The sequence below is a fragment of the Pleurodeles waltl genome, chromosome 7 (assembly GCF_031143425.1).
Source record: "Pleurodeles waltl isolate 20211129_DDA chromosome 7, aPleWal1.hap1.20221129, whole genome shotgun sequence".
Taxonomy (NCBI): domain Eukaryota; kingdom Metazoa; phylum Chordata; class Amphibia; order Caudata; family Salamandridae; genus Pleurodeles; species Pleurodeles waltl.
Window position 1 is genome coordinate 579,918,934 of NC_090446.1, and position 16,154 is coordinate 579,935,087.

The window sequence follows — 16,154 nt, forward strand, 5'->3', positions numbered from 1 at the left end:
CCAACTGTTGAGGGTCAGCCCAGACTCCTCTCCAAGGTTCACGTCCCCTGGACCTTGCTGGTCCGCTTCAGCTCTGCAACTCTTCTTTTGCTCCATCTTGCATTTGTCAAGGCTTGTTGGTGGTCCTCCGGACCACTTACCAACTGCGACCAACGTAGGACATCATCTGCACATATCCAAGGACTTCTCTGCTGCTCCTGCGCTCCACAGCTGATCTTCATCTTCCCTTGTCGACCTGGTTCTTCATCTACAGAAGGATGGGTAGTGGCTCCTGTCCAGTCTGGCCACTTCTGTGTGGACTGGGCTCTGCCCCCTTCTTTTTCAGGTCCTCTTCTCTCAGAATCCACAGTTGGGTTCCATGGGTCTGGTCCTGATCTTGCAACCTTCCTCCCTCTAAGTCCTCTTGTAAGTCCTTGGGAAGATCAGGTACTTACTTCTGCTCTCCTGGTCGCTGGGAGTCACTTACTCACCTCTTGCGGTCCCGAGTCCTTCCAGCCCCCCTCTAACTACTCCATATCCTTGGGTGGGTACTTCACTTTGCATTCCATCATTTTAGTATATGGTTTGGCCCCCCTATAGGGCCCTAACTATGTTTCACTAACTTTTGTCACTGCTTGATGTTTCTATATGCTACTTTTCAATAATTGCTATATATATTGTACTTACCTACAGTTCGGGGACTGCCCATGAGTAATCTAATTCAGTGACACTAAAATAACGTACCTTTATTTTTACAACACTGTGTGGTTCCTTTCCGGTGTGATAAGTTGCTTTGTGACTGTTCTGGTATTGCAATTGCTTTACACTCCGTCTAGATAAGTCTTGGCTGCTCACCACAGCTACCACTACAGAGCACTGGCTTCCTATACACGGTCTTCATTCACTAATAGGAGTTGCCTGTACCTGGTATAAGGTGCCAACACAATAGGGGTCTACCACTCACCCGGCCAGCTTCCTACACCACTGCAGAGCCCGCATATGCCATGTATTATGAGTGACCAGCAGGATGCAGGAGGCTATGAGGCCCAGCAGCCTCAGAGTAGTTCTCACCAAAACCTAGGACAGAGGCTGAAGCATCGATATCATAAGCTGAATATCTTGGACTCGCCGCTCGTGAGGATATGCCCGAAACTGCACTGTGTCCAGAACTGCTCCGATGAAAGGGAGCATCTAGGAGGGAGTCAGGTCTGACTTTGGCATGTTTACAGTGAACCGCTGAGAATAAAGGAAGTCTGCTGTAGTCTGGAGGTGAGAGATAGCATAGGGCGAGCCTGCCTTTAACAGCCAGTCGTCGAGGTAGAGGATTACTGAAACCTCTAGCCGGCGCAGATGAGCTGCGACCACCACCATCACTTTTGTTAACACCGGAGGGGCACTGGTAATGCCACAGGGAAGTACAGTAAACTGAAAGTGCTTGTGAGCTACCATGAACCACAAGTAACGTCTGTGGGCAGGCAGGATGGAAATGTGAAAGTAGAGGGTCCTGCAAGTCCAACACTTCCATCCAATCTCCAGGGTAGATAGGACGTGAGCCGCAGTGAGCATTTTGAAATTCTCCTTTCTGAGGAACAGATTGAGGGACTGGAGGTCTAGGATAGGGTGGAGGCCCTTCTCCTCCTTGGGCACCATAAAGTAGCGGAAATAACAACCATGACCTACTTCTGACACAGGGACCCTCTCTATAGCTCTCTTGGCAAAGAGAGCCATAACTTCCTCGGGGAGAAGTGCCAAGGGATCATCCGTCATGGTGGCATGGCCGGAGGGGTAGTCTCGAAGGGGAGGGAGTAGCCCCTTCGGCGATTTGCAAAACCTACCTCTCCGTCGTAAGGGATGCCCAGTGGGGTAGGGGATGGCGAATCCTGTCTCCGACTTGTCCGTGATGGAGCGATGGACTAAGTTTGGAGGTTGGAGCTAGGTGTAAGGGGGGAGGGCAGACCGCTGGCTCCCTGATCCATTGGGACGTTGGATCCCGCAGCCATGCAGAGGTTGGGCAGCATGCGCGGTACAGTGGTTGGAGGGAAACGGACGCAGTTGGGTGCTTCTTTCGTAGCCACAAAAGGGGCAAAAAGCAGACTGAGGAGGACGAGGAGCAGCTGCAAGGCCAAGAGACCGAGCTGTATTACGGGACTCCTTAAATCGCTCAAGCGCCGAATCCGCTTTGTCTCCGAAGAGATGGGCACCATCAAAGGGCATGTTCATAAGCAATTTCTGGACATCCTCCAAAAAGCCAGATGTGCTCAAACAAGCGTGGCGCCTCAAGACCACCATCGACACAACCGATCTACCTAGCGAGTCGGTCATGTCCAGTCCACAACAAATCGCAAACTTGGCTGCATCTCTCCCGAAAGCAACAGCTTGGGAGCGCATGGCTCGAGCCTCCTCCGGGACCTGTGGCAGCACCTATACAACTGTATCCCATAAAGTATGGGAATAGTGGTTCAAAAGGCATGCGGTGTTCACGGACTGCAAAACCAGACTTGAGGAATAGTATAACTTGTTCCCAAGTTGGTCCAGTATTTTTGATTTCCTATCCGGGGTGCGGATGGGAATGCACCAGAAGAGGAAGAAGCCTGGATGACCAAACTTCCAGGCGTGGGATGTTGGGTCAGGAATTTAGGATTGTTAGGCAAAAGGGGGCAGGCAATTGTCTTGTCGACAGGAGCCCCTGTGCTGGGTTTAGAGCACATACCAGCAGGACATCAGTGAGGGCTTCGTTGAGGGGAAAAAGGGGTTCAGACGTGGAAGCCCAAGGCTGAAAAACCAGTTAGGTTAGTCCAGACCGCAACCGAAGGCAGCTAGAGGCCCAGGACCTCAGCTGCTCTTCTCACCACCACTGATTAAGAGGCTCCTTCCTCTGCAGCCACGGAAGGGGAAGAAATCATGACACTGTCAAAGGGAACTGGCTTCATCCAATTCCTGAGCCCAGTCCATTTTAGGATCTTCTAGCTGGAATTCTAAAGGGTCCGGCGATCCCTCCATACTCGCATCATACCCATACCCCTGAGCATAAGGGTCAGGTTCCAGCCTGGGGAGCAAAGTGCCCTTCGATGACTGAACTGGCATTGAGTGAAGTCGTTCCAGCACCGAGTTAGGAATCAGTATGGTATCGATGTCGATAGTGGGCCTAACCGGCGTTGGAAGCAATGACGTATATACAGAAATTGGGGAAGGTTGCGATGGCAAGATCACGTTGGCACGGATCGGTTAACGCATCCTGGGGTGCCCGCCGAGGCCAAAGCTGTTGGTGCGGAACCTGAGGTGGCCCCCTCTGACCTGACTGTGCCCGAATACATCACATGAGGGTAGAACTGCCCAAAAATGAAGCGCATGGCCTCGTAATACTGTGAGTTGAGCAGGGGTGGCTCCGGCTCCCGGAAACCTGGGGAGGGGGCGTAGAGTCGACCCAGAAAGAGGCTCTGACGACAGAGCCCTATAGCATAAACGCTCCTCCCGCATTGCATCGTGCGAGCGACGGGGCGAAGTTGAAGAACGTTTGTGACTCGAAAGTCCAGGTGATTTGGAGTGGGACAAGGTCGAGTGGTGATGGCTCCGTGAGCAGTCTTGTGACCTTCCTCTTGAGACCGGGAGCGATGCAGAGCTGAGAGCCGGGCTGCAATGAGCCTTAGGGACTTCTCCCTCAAACCCTTCGTAATCATGGCCCAGCACTCGGAGCCAGCTTTGGGTCATGCTCCAGACACCACAAGCACACGAGGTGGGTGCGGATTGGTCACTGACATCATGTAATAACAGGAGTCACATGGCTTGAATCCGGTCTTGCGGAAAGACATCTGACGCACCAAGTAGGTCAAAAAGTTTTGACAATAAGTCGAAAAGTCAGTCAAAAAGCAACTGATGGTAGCTCTTCTCCAGATCGGCATACAGGCTGGTGCGGGAAGAAAAGAAGTGACATTAGTGCACCGGGGTGGCGCCTATATACGACTGCAATGTTATCACAGCGACTATGACCCCACCCACGGATGAAGAGTCAACCCACGCCACCTGACGGCATGCAAGGGTAGTGCTCGAAGAAAAATCTCTGGATCCAGTCTGACACGTGGGGGAAATTTTAAGGTAAGGAATCTGCAACTAGAAGTCTCTATCAGAATTAACTTATGTTTGACTGACCTAATTGTCAGGAAGTGAACGAAGGAAAAGAAACTCTCCACCCAGTTGATTATTAGTCTGCTCGGGGTCCATATCAATCAATTGTTCATAGTTTTTGCATTTTCTGTTAAGTTTTGTAAACCTGTAAAATTGGGCCTACCACCAGGGGACTCCGAGGCCTCAAAGACAGCCCTTTGGACTTCTTAAACAACCAAGGGAATGTGAAACTCCCTCCTCAGACTGCCTGCTTGGGGGTTTGAATACTGAACAGTGTGGGTCCATCAGAAGAGAATAGGTCTTGTGAATCAATCAATCAATCTTTTTTTTAGCATAGTTACTTAAAACCAATTCACGAAAAAGGAAAAGATAATAAAACCTTACTTAACATCAAAATGCTTTGAGGCTGATTCATAAAACCTTTATAATTAATAGAATGGTTAGTAAATCCGTGAACTACAACAAATATGCAAATGTATGGAAAGAGAAACAAAATTGTCAAGTGAGTGAATGTCTCTCGAGCTCTCCCTGTGGCTCCCCCAGTTGGCAAAAATTGGGACACCAGCGGGTTAGCTGTGGAGAGTTAGAATCAGAGTACCAGCCAATCAATCCCACATGTACAGGGTGCTAGGGGCCTGCCACTACAGCATGTGCCCATTCGAAAAAGCAACCAGCTGAACAGGGCCACATGGTAGAGGGATTTAGACAGCAGCATGTGCCGTCCCTTCTGACAACCTTTTGGCCACTAAACTGAGATAACGTACAGAGCTGCAATAAGTCTTGTGAAATACCTCATAACCAAATCAATGCTGTTCAGTTCTTCCTATTACCAAACATGAGGTAAGCTCAAATGCCACCAGTACAGACGTGGGCATTATCTGGACAACTGGATGAGAACAGGCACCCACCAGAGGTGAAAAACATGGAACTGCTATAGCACTCTTTCCAAGTCACAGAACTGAGGAGAAACCTGGCTTGCAAAGACTAGAGAAAGTGTTGCTCTACAGAAGGAGTAACATAGCTGGGTCAGTGCGTTACTATGTGGAGTGGGACTGGAGCAAACAGTGTTAGACTCTCCTAAAGTAAGTTTTCCTCCTACCGGTACCTTTTTCCTGGGTAGGTGACAGCGAAACTGAATGCAGCTGTAACAGGTTTTTGTGATCTTTAAGAACATGGCCATGATAAAGTGCTTTCCTCTTTCTGGTGTTAAAACTTTAAGTGATCAAAGTGGTTAACGTTCATAAAGGGAGGAGGAGAAACCCTAAACAGGATGGATCAGAACTGCATTAGGTTCTGAGGCACTCTATTTCCAATAACTAGAATTCTCTCTTAGCTGTTGGGTTCCAAACAAAACCCAATGCCCTCTGCATGACTTAACACACTCCTGCATACCCTCTTAGTATCAGGGTTTAGCCTTCAACCTAAGCATCCAAACTGCAGCCATCTGAGAAAAAAGGATAAATTATGTAGACCAGAATAGCACATAGCTCACTTCAAAGAGCATTCTGCCTCAGAAAGAAGGTCCATGTTAGAGAAAAGAGCACAATGGGATTATCCATCACACACAAAAGAGTACTTTTATAAATGTTGCACACTGAATCAGAATACACAGCATCGCTCTCCCTTGTACACTCCCTGTCTCCCAATCACTCTACATGCTTTACCTTTTCTCCGTTGGTGTTCTGTAGTTCTTATTTGTATAAATTTCCTCTAAGCTGAATTCAGTTTTGTTCAATCTGAAAGAGAGAAAGCAGTTTGCAGTGTCAGCTATTGAAACTGGCTTTCTGATAGAACCCCATATGAAAAACTCTAAACAGGTCATCCATGTGCCCCAAGCTGCATATTCAAATATACACTGCCCCTAGGTCTTACTACACACTTTAGAGGTTGTATGGATATGAGTTGAGGGATATTCACCCAGATTGCTTCAATAAAGTGAAGTGTGAGGAAGGATCAGGTCACATAGTGGGTCCAGGAGATAGAGGGAGTTGGGGAGGACAGGAAGTGCTGGAAGCGTGGGTGGTCTTACACACTAACCTTGTGGCTGGGGGTGAGGTAGGGCTGTGAGGAGCTAAACGTGCAGGAAATAATGTAAACCTTTCCATATGAAGATAAAATGATTTCATGGGAAAAGACAAAGGCTTGGTTAAGTTTTCATACACTGGACTGGGAAGGTCTTAGGACAACTCAGGGTGACATATGCTACACTTACCTGTAAGAGGCTAATGAGGGCAACAAGAGAAACGGGAAAATGTGAGAGATTAAAATTCCTGAAGGTCTTTTTGGGACATAGGATTCATGTCTTATTCAACACAGTAATTAGGAGAGAGAGGGTCATCCCACAACTGAGAAGGATGGGGCAGGGCACTCACACACAGGGAGTACATAACCCTTGCATAAGCAGGAGTGTCCATCAAGAAAAGCAGAGGGTCAATGATTTTGAAGCCTCAAATGAAAAAAGATTACTGGAGTGCAGGTGAACTGCCCAGTTCTAAACATCACTGTCATGAATTTAGTGAGTGCAAAAACACATTGCTCTGTAATTAAATCACAAAAGCAGAACTCCCAGAGTGCGACTTGGTCATAAGAAGTAAACAGAAGTTGACAAAACTCCATGTTGTTTAGGATCCCTTAACAAGGCCCCTTGATGGAACTGTTGCTATACAGCAAGTGTTCACAAACACACTAGCAGCAATGCTGCAGTTGCATGCCCATATGCAAAGCAGCAAATTAAAAGATCAGCAATGACCAATAGGTCTTGGGGAGAAGGGAGGAAACCAAAGTGAATCTGCAAGGACCATAAAACTGCTGCTTTTGTCCACTACAGATTGCTAATCGTGACACTATGTCACAAGCAGAGTGGAAAAATCCTATGTTGAAATTACATTGCATGGTTTAGCATCATTTGAAATTCTCATCATAAGTGTCTAACTAATGGCCGAAAGCCACATCTAGCCAAGGAATTGCCATGAGCATTCTCTCTGTGGTGCAACCATTGAAACTCTTGAAGATGGAAGTTACATCAGTGTGGGGTTATTCTGCTGAGACGTTTGATACCAAACTTCCCAGTATTCAGTGAAGCCATTATGGAGCTGTGGAGTTCATAATGACAAAATCCCAAGCGCATATACTCAATATGGCCATACTGCACTTACAATGTCTAAGAATGGACTTAGACACTGTAGGGGCACATTGCTCATGCAGCTATGTCCTCACCTGTGGTATAATGCACCCTGCCTTAAGGATGTAAGGCCTGCTAGAGGGGTGACTTACCTATGCCACAGGTAGTGGTTTGGGGGCATGGCACCCTCAGAGGAATTCCATGTCGAATTTGACTTTTTCTCCCCACTAGTACACATTAGCTGTACAGGCAGTGTCCATGTGCTTGGTGAGGGGTTCTCCGGGCTGGCATAATACATGCTGCAGCCCTTGGGACCTTCCTTGGCCACGGGGCCCTTGGTACCATGGGTACCTTTTACAAGGGACTTAGGGTGACGAGTCGCAAATGGCCCGATTCGCAATTTGCGACCCCGCAAAATCGGAAATGGGATGCAAAAATCCCATTTCCGACTCGCAAAATGCGTCGCGAGCCATTACCGACTCGCAAAATTTGCGACCCTATTTTGCGACCCGCAATTTGGAAGTCGCAATTTGCGAGTCGCAAACCATATGCAATAGCAACTCGCAAATTGCGACTAGTCGCAAAAAGCCCATTTTGCACTTCCAATTTACCACTAACTCAGAGCAGGTGGTAACCATTACCAAAGTATAAATGGAGACCCAGAAGGCATCTGGGTTACTCAAGATGGCGGAGATATACCTGAAAGCAGTGAGGAGGAGAGCCCACGCCGCCCAGCAGAGGAGGAGGAGGAGGAGCCAGAGACAGGAGAAGATATACAGAACAAGGCAGACACTTTTCCAACAAACTGAGGAGGAGATTTATGATAAATATAGATTCAGCAGCACAGCTATACTAGATTTAATAGAATTACTCAAACCACAGCTACAACGCCAGACTGTGCGCGGCTGCGCCATCCCTACACATGTGCAAGTGCTATGCTCACTGCACCTCTTGGCCTCGGGTAGCTATCAGGGGGTCATTGCTGTGGCAGGTGGGGTATCTCAAAGTGCACTCTCACGGTTCTTTAGGGCATTCCTAGACGCCTTACTCACACACACATGTCCACTTACATATACCTACCCAGGAATGAGGCAGAAATCAACAGCACCAAGTTGGAATTCTACAGGATTGCCAACTTCCCCCATGTCATAGGGTGTGTAGACGGGACACACATACAAATATGCCCTCCTGCAAACCTGGAATATCTGTTCCGCAATAGGAAGTGTACCCACTCACTCAATATTCAGGTGGTATGTGACGCCCATTATGTCATCACTGACATGGTTGCTAAATTTCCAGGCAGTACTCGTGACTCCTACATTTTCAGGCACAGTGGGATACACCAACGCCTAGAACGTGGGGAGTTTGGAGACGGATACCTCCTAGGTAGAGCAGAATACACCTTGCAGACATACACACAGGTCAATGTGGAAACCACCCATGCCCAGCTAACATTGTACTTTTTGTGCCAAACAGGTGACAGTGCATATGCACTACGACCATGGATCCTTACCCCGTACTTAACACCCAGCAATGAGAATGAGAGGCGATACAACAGTGCACATAAGAGGACCAGGAATATAATCGAACGTACCTTTGGACTGCTGAAAGCAAGGTTCAGATGCCTCCACAGAAGTGGAGGTGCCCTCCAGTATACCCCAATAACAGCTTTCAAAATTGTTGTCGCATCCGCTATACTGCACAACATTGCCACCAGACGTGGGCTACCTCTCACCCCTGAAGACCCTGATTCTGAGGATGAAGAGTAAGAGCCACCACATCGCCATCATGGGGATAGGAGCATCGCAAATCAAGGCAGACTGAGACGGGAACACATTGAAAACCAATACTTTGGAAGGTACGTGCTAACTTTTACCATACTCACCAATGTCACACACAAAGAGTCCATGTGTTAAGTGGAAAGAACAAGTGATTTAATAAGTGCAAACAAAAAAACTATTTACAAATGGAACAGTTCAGGGGCTTCAATAGTCCACCTGGCATGGGACACATTGACGTCATGTGCCCCAACCCCAGGACTGTGTGGAGCTCATACCCTACGGCAGGCTCGGCCAGCATGGCTGGTACTAGGGGGGTCAGCAGTGCCCTGCCTTGTGCTTCCACTGCGAAGCACCCTGGTGTCACCGGCAGAGACACTGCTGACAGTGGAGCCCTCCTCACTATCCTGTGGCGTGTCGCCTGTGCCCCTGGCCACCTGCCATGCCTCCATTAAGTCTACAGCGTGGCTGAGACGGCCCGGTCCACGTGCCACGTCACTGGCAAAGTGGCCCATGTCCACCTGGAGGCTGACTGTGCGCCTAGACAGACCTGTTGTGTTCACGGCCAGCCTTACAATTGAGGATGACATCCTGTCTAGGCGGTTCAGCAGCTGGCGTTCACGACGCCGTGCACTCTCTGTCTGCGTTAGCAGTCCTGCCACTAGTTGACGCATGGAGAGTGCAAGGTCGCCCATGTGTGAACTGATCAGTTGCAACTCTGAATGTACTTGCTGCATGCTATTTCCATGATTGCGCTCCATGCGCCACAATGCCCCGGTAATCCTCCTGATTTCCTGTGTCTGCAGGCGCTGACCCCGTAGGAGTGCAGCCTCAGTTTGTGAAATGGAGGCATCCCCTGACTCTGCCTGCCGCTGTGAGGATGGAGTTCCCCGTCGCCTGCGACGCGCTGGAGGCCCTTGGACGTCTCCTGTGGCACTTTGGCTGGTACCTGGTGCAGGCTCACACACCACTACTGCAACAGGTGTTTCGTGAGAGGACATGGTGTCGGCGGTGCAGGTCGCAGTGGTGGCTGGTCCTGTTCCCTCCTGTGTCTGCTTGCTGACCAGTGGCCCCTGGCTGCTTGGGCTGGTGGGGGTGTCTTGTGGGAGACCTGTGGGACATAGGGAATACACTGTCAGTATCTACTATCTGTTATCTACTTCCTAATAAACTGTTGCCTATGAACTGCCTACTTGACTACATTGCCCATAATGCACCATTCTGGTATTTGCTACTGGAGCTATTCTAGTTGTGCATGCTCCTGTGTACAAGGTGGGTGGGGGTATGGCTTTAATGAGGGTACATGCATGTCACATGGTACTCACCGGTTGATGGTCATGGCTCAGATGTGTCCAGATCTCCCATCCCGCATACAGCCTCAGGCTCAAGAGTCTCCTCTACCCTTTCCTCCAGGGGTGTGGGTGGTGGTACTGTAGATGGTCCCCCTCCTGTGCCTCATCTCCCAGAGCCGCTCTGCCACCCTCTCCTTGGTCCGGTAGCGCAGGTCGTACCACCTTTTTTTTAGTTCCTCAATACTCCGGTGGCTGACTCCCAGGGAGTTGACTTTCTCCTGGATCTCCATCCACAGTCTCCTTTTTTCTGTCTCTGGCACGGTGAGGGCTGCCCTGCCAAACAACTGGTCATGGTGCTGACAACACTCCTCAGTCAACACCTGCAACTCTTTTTCAGCAAACTTCAGTTTCCTCTTTCTTTGGGTCTCTGCCATGGTTGCTGGAGCTCTGTGTCTTTGCAGTGCTGCAGTTGAAATGGGTGTGGTCCTCCCTCCTCCCAGGTGTATTTGTAAACTTCCTGGCTGTGATGTCATCAACATGTGCCAGGAAGTGTTTTCCAGAGTGTTCTGCAGCACCTGCATTCAATTTTCAGCACAGTCGCAATTAGCGACACCCACTCGCAAATTGCGTGTCCGTTTTTTGCGCAGTCGCAAAAAGCGACCTCGCAAACTGCGGACTCGCTATCTGCGGTGCGACTCCATTTGCGAGTCGCAAATTGTCCTTGCGTTTTCTTCCTGCATTGCAGTTAGCGAGTCGCAAAGAGTTGCATTTTGCGAGTCGCTAATTTTTCCCTACCTACATCTGGCCCTTAACTGTGTGCTGGGGTGTGCCAATTGTGGAAACAAAGGTACAGATTTTGGGTACGAAAAATGGTGCTGGGGCCTGGTTAGCAGGATCCCAGCACACTTTCAATTAAAGTTGGCATCAACACTAGGCAAAAAGTGTGTGTCTGGGGGGACCATGCCAACAGTGGCACTTTTCTACACAAAGGTACTGAAGGAGGCCAGGAAAACAGGGACAAACCTCATCCTAATAGCCCTTCAGTGGGCCAGACAAGCATGGTATTCAAACATACTCAATCTGTCCAAGGGACAGATGATAAGGATCAAAGAGCAACGGGACCTACTCACAATGCAGAAGGGGCAATTGTGGAAGCAATGGTATAGTTTTGGGAACAAACGCTGGTGCTGGGGCCTGGGTAGCAGGATCCTAGCACATTCTCAGTCAAGTCAGCATCAACATCAGGCAAAATGTGGGGGGTAACCATGCCAAAAGGGGTACTTTCCTACAAAGGGGACCAACAATGTCAATCCCTAACCTCTCAAAGGGAACCTCAACCACAGGTAGTGGGATAAAGGGGTTCCTTTTAGTTCCACCTAACTTGCCACTGGTTGGCAGGTGACACAGGAGTGACAATCCTCCTTGGTGTCTTCAGACATGCGGGGTCAGCGAAAGTGAGGAACAAGCCTGTCCCATGTCTTACTCTGCCCAAGATGTTCTGCAAGGGGAATATCATGAGCTAAGGTGAGTAGGAATTCTCTAAACCTCTGAGGTTTGACCAACCCCCTGGTAGTACCAGGCTTGGGGTCCACAGCCTCAGCGTATATGAGCCCCTTTCCCAACAGACCCTGTGGGGTCCAATTACATCCTCTGCCTCTTCTGCAGCAGCTTGCTGTTTGAGGCCTTCAAGAGAGGGGCAGGATTTCTGCTCTAGTCCCAATTCCTCCCTGGAGGGTCTCCTTGCACTCAAGAGCTCTGCTGTGTCAGGCCCAAGCTCCTCTGGTGTAGGTTCCTCACAAGGGGAAAGATCATCTCCTCGAGGAGACTAATCCTCACATGAATTCTGAGCAGAGGGTAATTTCTTACCCTTCATAGCTCTCATCTTGGGAGCTGGCTGGGCTATAGTATTAGGCTCCAGTGCTTTTTGTTCTCCCTGTTTCTTGGCTTGTCCTCTTATAGTCACAAAGCCATTTGCAGGGATGCCTATTATTGCTGCATGTGTCTGTAACTCCACTTCAGCCCAGGCTAAAGTCTCCAAATCATTGCCCATAAGACACTCTACAAAAATAGAAGAGGACACTACAACCTTTTTAGGGCGAGTAACAACCCCCCCCCAGCTAAACTTAACTACTGCCATGGGATAACATTTAGTAATGTTAGCAGCATTGGTTAATTGGTAATGGGGCCAGGTAGGATTTGCTCAGGTGGCACCAGTCTTTCAGTCACTATGGTGACACTTGCACCTATGTCTCTGTAAGCTATGCCTCAATACCATTTATGATGGGATACTGCCTGTATTTCCTCATATTAGGAGGCCAGGCAGAACCTCTAGGGGCTCGGCAATGCTGAGCCACAGGAATCTCTGCTGCTCACCGCAATCCTCACTATAGGCAACACAAAAGGCATCATAACTAAACTATATCAACTACTCCTAGCAGAAGCTTGCTCGGACTTAGCACAAGCTAAGTCCCGCTGGGACACCGCCCTTCCCTCACCATTACCCCAGTAAACTTGGGCTGCAGCACTCTCTATGATCAAGAATGTATCCCGCAGTACTCGACTGCGCTACACACAGTTCAACTACATTCATCACTCCTATCTATCTCCGGCCCGCATTAAAAAATATACCCAAACTCAAACCCTGTATGCCCTAGATGCGCTACCCCTGCAGCAGACTTCTATCATATGGTTTGGAGCTGCCATCCAGTGAATACGACTTGGCAACGCATTACTGATACCACAGCGGACATCGCCGCTTACACACTAGCACCCACGCCGGAATCATGCTTACTTGGCATACACCGATGCGATAAAGGTGACAAACAAGACCTCCACAAGTTCACAGATCTCGCCTTCGTAGTTTACAAGTGCTTGATTGCCACGCATTGGAAGGCCCCAAACGCCCACCACATGCTGCCTGGCTCCGAGACCTACACAGCCGCTCGCAGGCAGAGGCTCAGACACTGCGCCAGCTACAATATAGAGGACTGATACAGGGCAGTGCTGAAATCTGGGATAATTTTGTGGTAAGCATTGAAGCCAGGGACGATACATACCCCTCCTGAACACTGCGGTACCCATGTGCTACATCCCTGTCAAAACTTCATACTGCGCACCCCCCTGGAGCCCCACTCCAAAGATTTGCCCAGACATCACCACGTCCACCAGATGCGCAACAATAATATGCTAAACAAGCTCCCCCTAATAGCGGTCCCCTGAGTTGCCACGTCACCACCACTTTCAGAGCTGCGCGAACTCCTGCCTCGACCAGCCCCCCCTCCCACAGACCACAGGCATAATAGAAGCGCCACCCCCACCCTTCAGGCAAGCACTGCCAGTACCACACCTCATGCCCGTTCATTCACTCCTGGAACACAAATGTGACGTCAATTACAAGTTGTACAGTTATATGTTGCATTACAGTATGTCAAATTGCAAACCGCATTGTACAAAATAACATATGTGTGTAAACAGTCTTCAAAACCTTAAATATGAAATGTACTGCTGCTTGTTTTTCATGTTTAATAAACAGATTAAAAAAAATAATAATAATTAGGAGCCCAGGCAGCCAGAGTGACAAGGTCAGTGCCACCCTTTGATTTTAGAAAAGCCTCAGTGGTTTTCTCTGACTATGCCAAAATCCACTGCAGTACCTAAGGTGAACACAGCTACACCCTTAGTTGAAGTACTACTATCAGTGCTATTTCTAGGGGCACTAAGGGGAGTAGTAGTAGTACTAATGTTGGTGCCTTTCTTAGGACAGTTGGTATCACCTGTCCTAGAGCCTTTTTTCGTATACAAAATGCACCAACGTTTCTTGTTAGAAGGGAAGGAGGACTTGGACCCACCCCAGAAGAATTTTGTGTACCTGAAGAAGACTCTTTCTTCTTTTCTTTAGATTTTTCCCCATTCTTCTCCTGAGACTTAGAAGCATCCTTCTTCTGTTGATCACCCCCACAGTGGGATTTCTTATCCACCCTGGTGCGAACCCATTTGTCCACCTTCTTTCCCAATTCTTGGGGAGAGGTCAGATCAGAGTCCACCAGGTATTGGTGCAGCTTGTCAGACACACAGTTATTCAGGATGTTCTCTCTCATGATAAGATTGTACAGCTCTTCATAGTCATGAACATTACTACCATGTAACCAGCCTTCGAGAGCCTTAAATGCACAGTCCACAACCTCTACCCAGTCTTGAGAGGACCCCTTCTGAGTTTCCCTGAACTTAATGCTATACTCCTCAGTTGTGAGCCCAATCACATCAATCAGAGCCTCCTTGATGGGTTTGGGCTCACAACTGAGGAGTTTCTCAACTTTTAGCAAGCTGAGTTCCCTATCTAAGGAACCCTTTTCTGAGCTAGAGTGGATGGACCCAACAGAAGATGCTGAGGCAAGGGAGGATGAGGAGGATCTACTCCTCCTAGAAAACCTTTTTACCACCACAGGGGGAGAAAAAGTGGGGCTACTGCTACAATCCCTTCCCCCCTACCTTTCCACGAGGAGTACTGCCCCCTGCAGGCCCAAAGGTTTCTGACTCCCAAAGGTTTCCGATGCCTCAAAATCCTGCCCAGTGTGGCCGTAGGAAGTACCTGCTACACGGGCAATAGGCCCAACTATACAAGTGAGGTATAATTTCTATTGGGAAACAGAGGGGAACACTGTGTTGTAGGAAATTTGTGCTGGTGTGGTAATCCCACACAGAAATGTGAGGAAAATGTGATTTTTTTAAAACTAAATTTGAGGTTTGCAGGGGATTTTGGGTAAGAAAACATTGGGGGATCCACGCAAATCACACCTCATTGGACTTCCTCAGGTATCTAGTTTTCAGAAATGTCTAGGCTTGGTAGGTTTCCCTAGATGGCTGCCGAGCCCAGGACTGAAAATGCAGGTGTTTCCCTTGCTAAAACAGGTTGTTTTGTAATACATAATTTCGATGTGTCCATGTTGTATTTGTGGCCCTTCTCTGTCGTGGGCACTAGGCCTACCCACACAAGTGAGGTACCATTTTTATCAAGAGACTTGTGGGAATGCTGGGTGGAAGGAAGTTTGTGGCTCCCCTCAGATTCCAGAACTTTACATCATTGAAATGTGAGGAAAATGTGTTTTTAGACAGATTTTGAGGTTTGCAGAGGATTCTGGGTGACAGAACCCAGCGAGAGCCCCACAAGTCGCCCCATCCTGGAGTCCCCTAGATGTCTAGTTTCCACAAATGTATAGGTTTTCTATGTTTCCCTAGGTGCTGGCTGAGCTAGAGGCCAAAATCCACAGCTAGGCGCTTTGCAAAAAAACACATCTGTTTTCACTGGAAAAATATGATGTATTCACGCTGTGTTTTGGGATGTTTCCTGTCGCGGGCACTACACCTACCCACACAATTGCAATACCTTTTTTTATCGGGAGACTTGAAGAAATGCCGGGTGGAAGGAAGTTTGTGGCTCCTTAATTCCAGACCCTTGCAGCACCAAAATGTGAGGAAAAAGTGTTAAGACAAATGTTGAGGTTTCCCAAAAATTCTGGGTGACAGAACCTGGTGAAAGCCCCACAAGTCACCCCAATTCTGGATTCCCCTAGGTGTCTAGTGTTCACAAATGTGCAGATTTGGTAGGTTCCTGTACGTGTCGGCAAAGCTACTGGCCAAAATCCATAGCTAGGCACTTTGCAAAAAGCATGTCGGTTTCCATGTGTCCATGTTGCGTTTTGGGGAGTTCCCTGTCGCAGGTACTAGGCCTACCCACACAAGTGAGGTATCATTTTTATCGGGAGACTTGGGGGAACAAAGATAGAAGAACAAGTGTTATTGCAAATTGTCCTTCTCTACATTTTTGCCTTCAGATTGTAAGATCGTGTGTAAGAAAGAAGTCAT

At 48.6% G+C, this 16,154-nt stretch overlaps 1 protein-coding gene across 5 annotated transcripts in view; it reads right to left on the bottom strand.

Moving 5' to 3' along the window:
• The window catches only part of PRR14 (proline rich 14), a 419,901-nt gene that overhangs the window by 47,224 nt on the left and 356,523 nt on the right, over nucleotides 1–16,154 (bottom strand). For all 5 annotated transcript variants that reach the window (XM_069244395.1, XM_069244393.1, XM_069244396.1 and 2 more), the window contains one exon: nucleotides 5,766–5,837. In XM_069244395.1, the coding sequence (XP_069100496.1) occupies nucleotides 5,766–5,837 (72 nt within the window). The remainder of the gene's footprint in view (nucleotides 1–5,765; nucleotides 5,838–16,154) is intronic.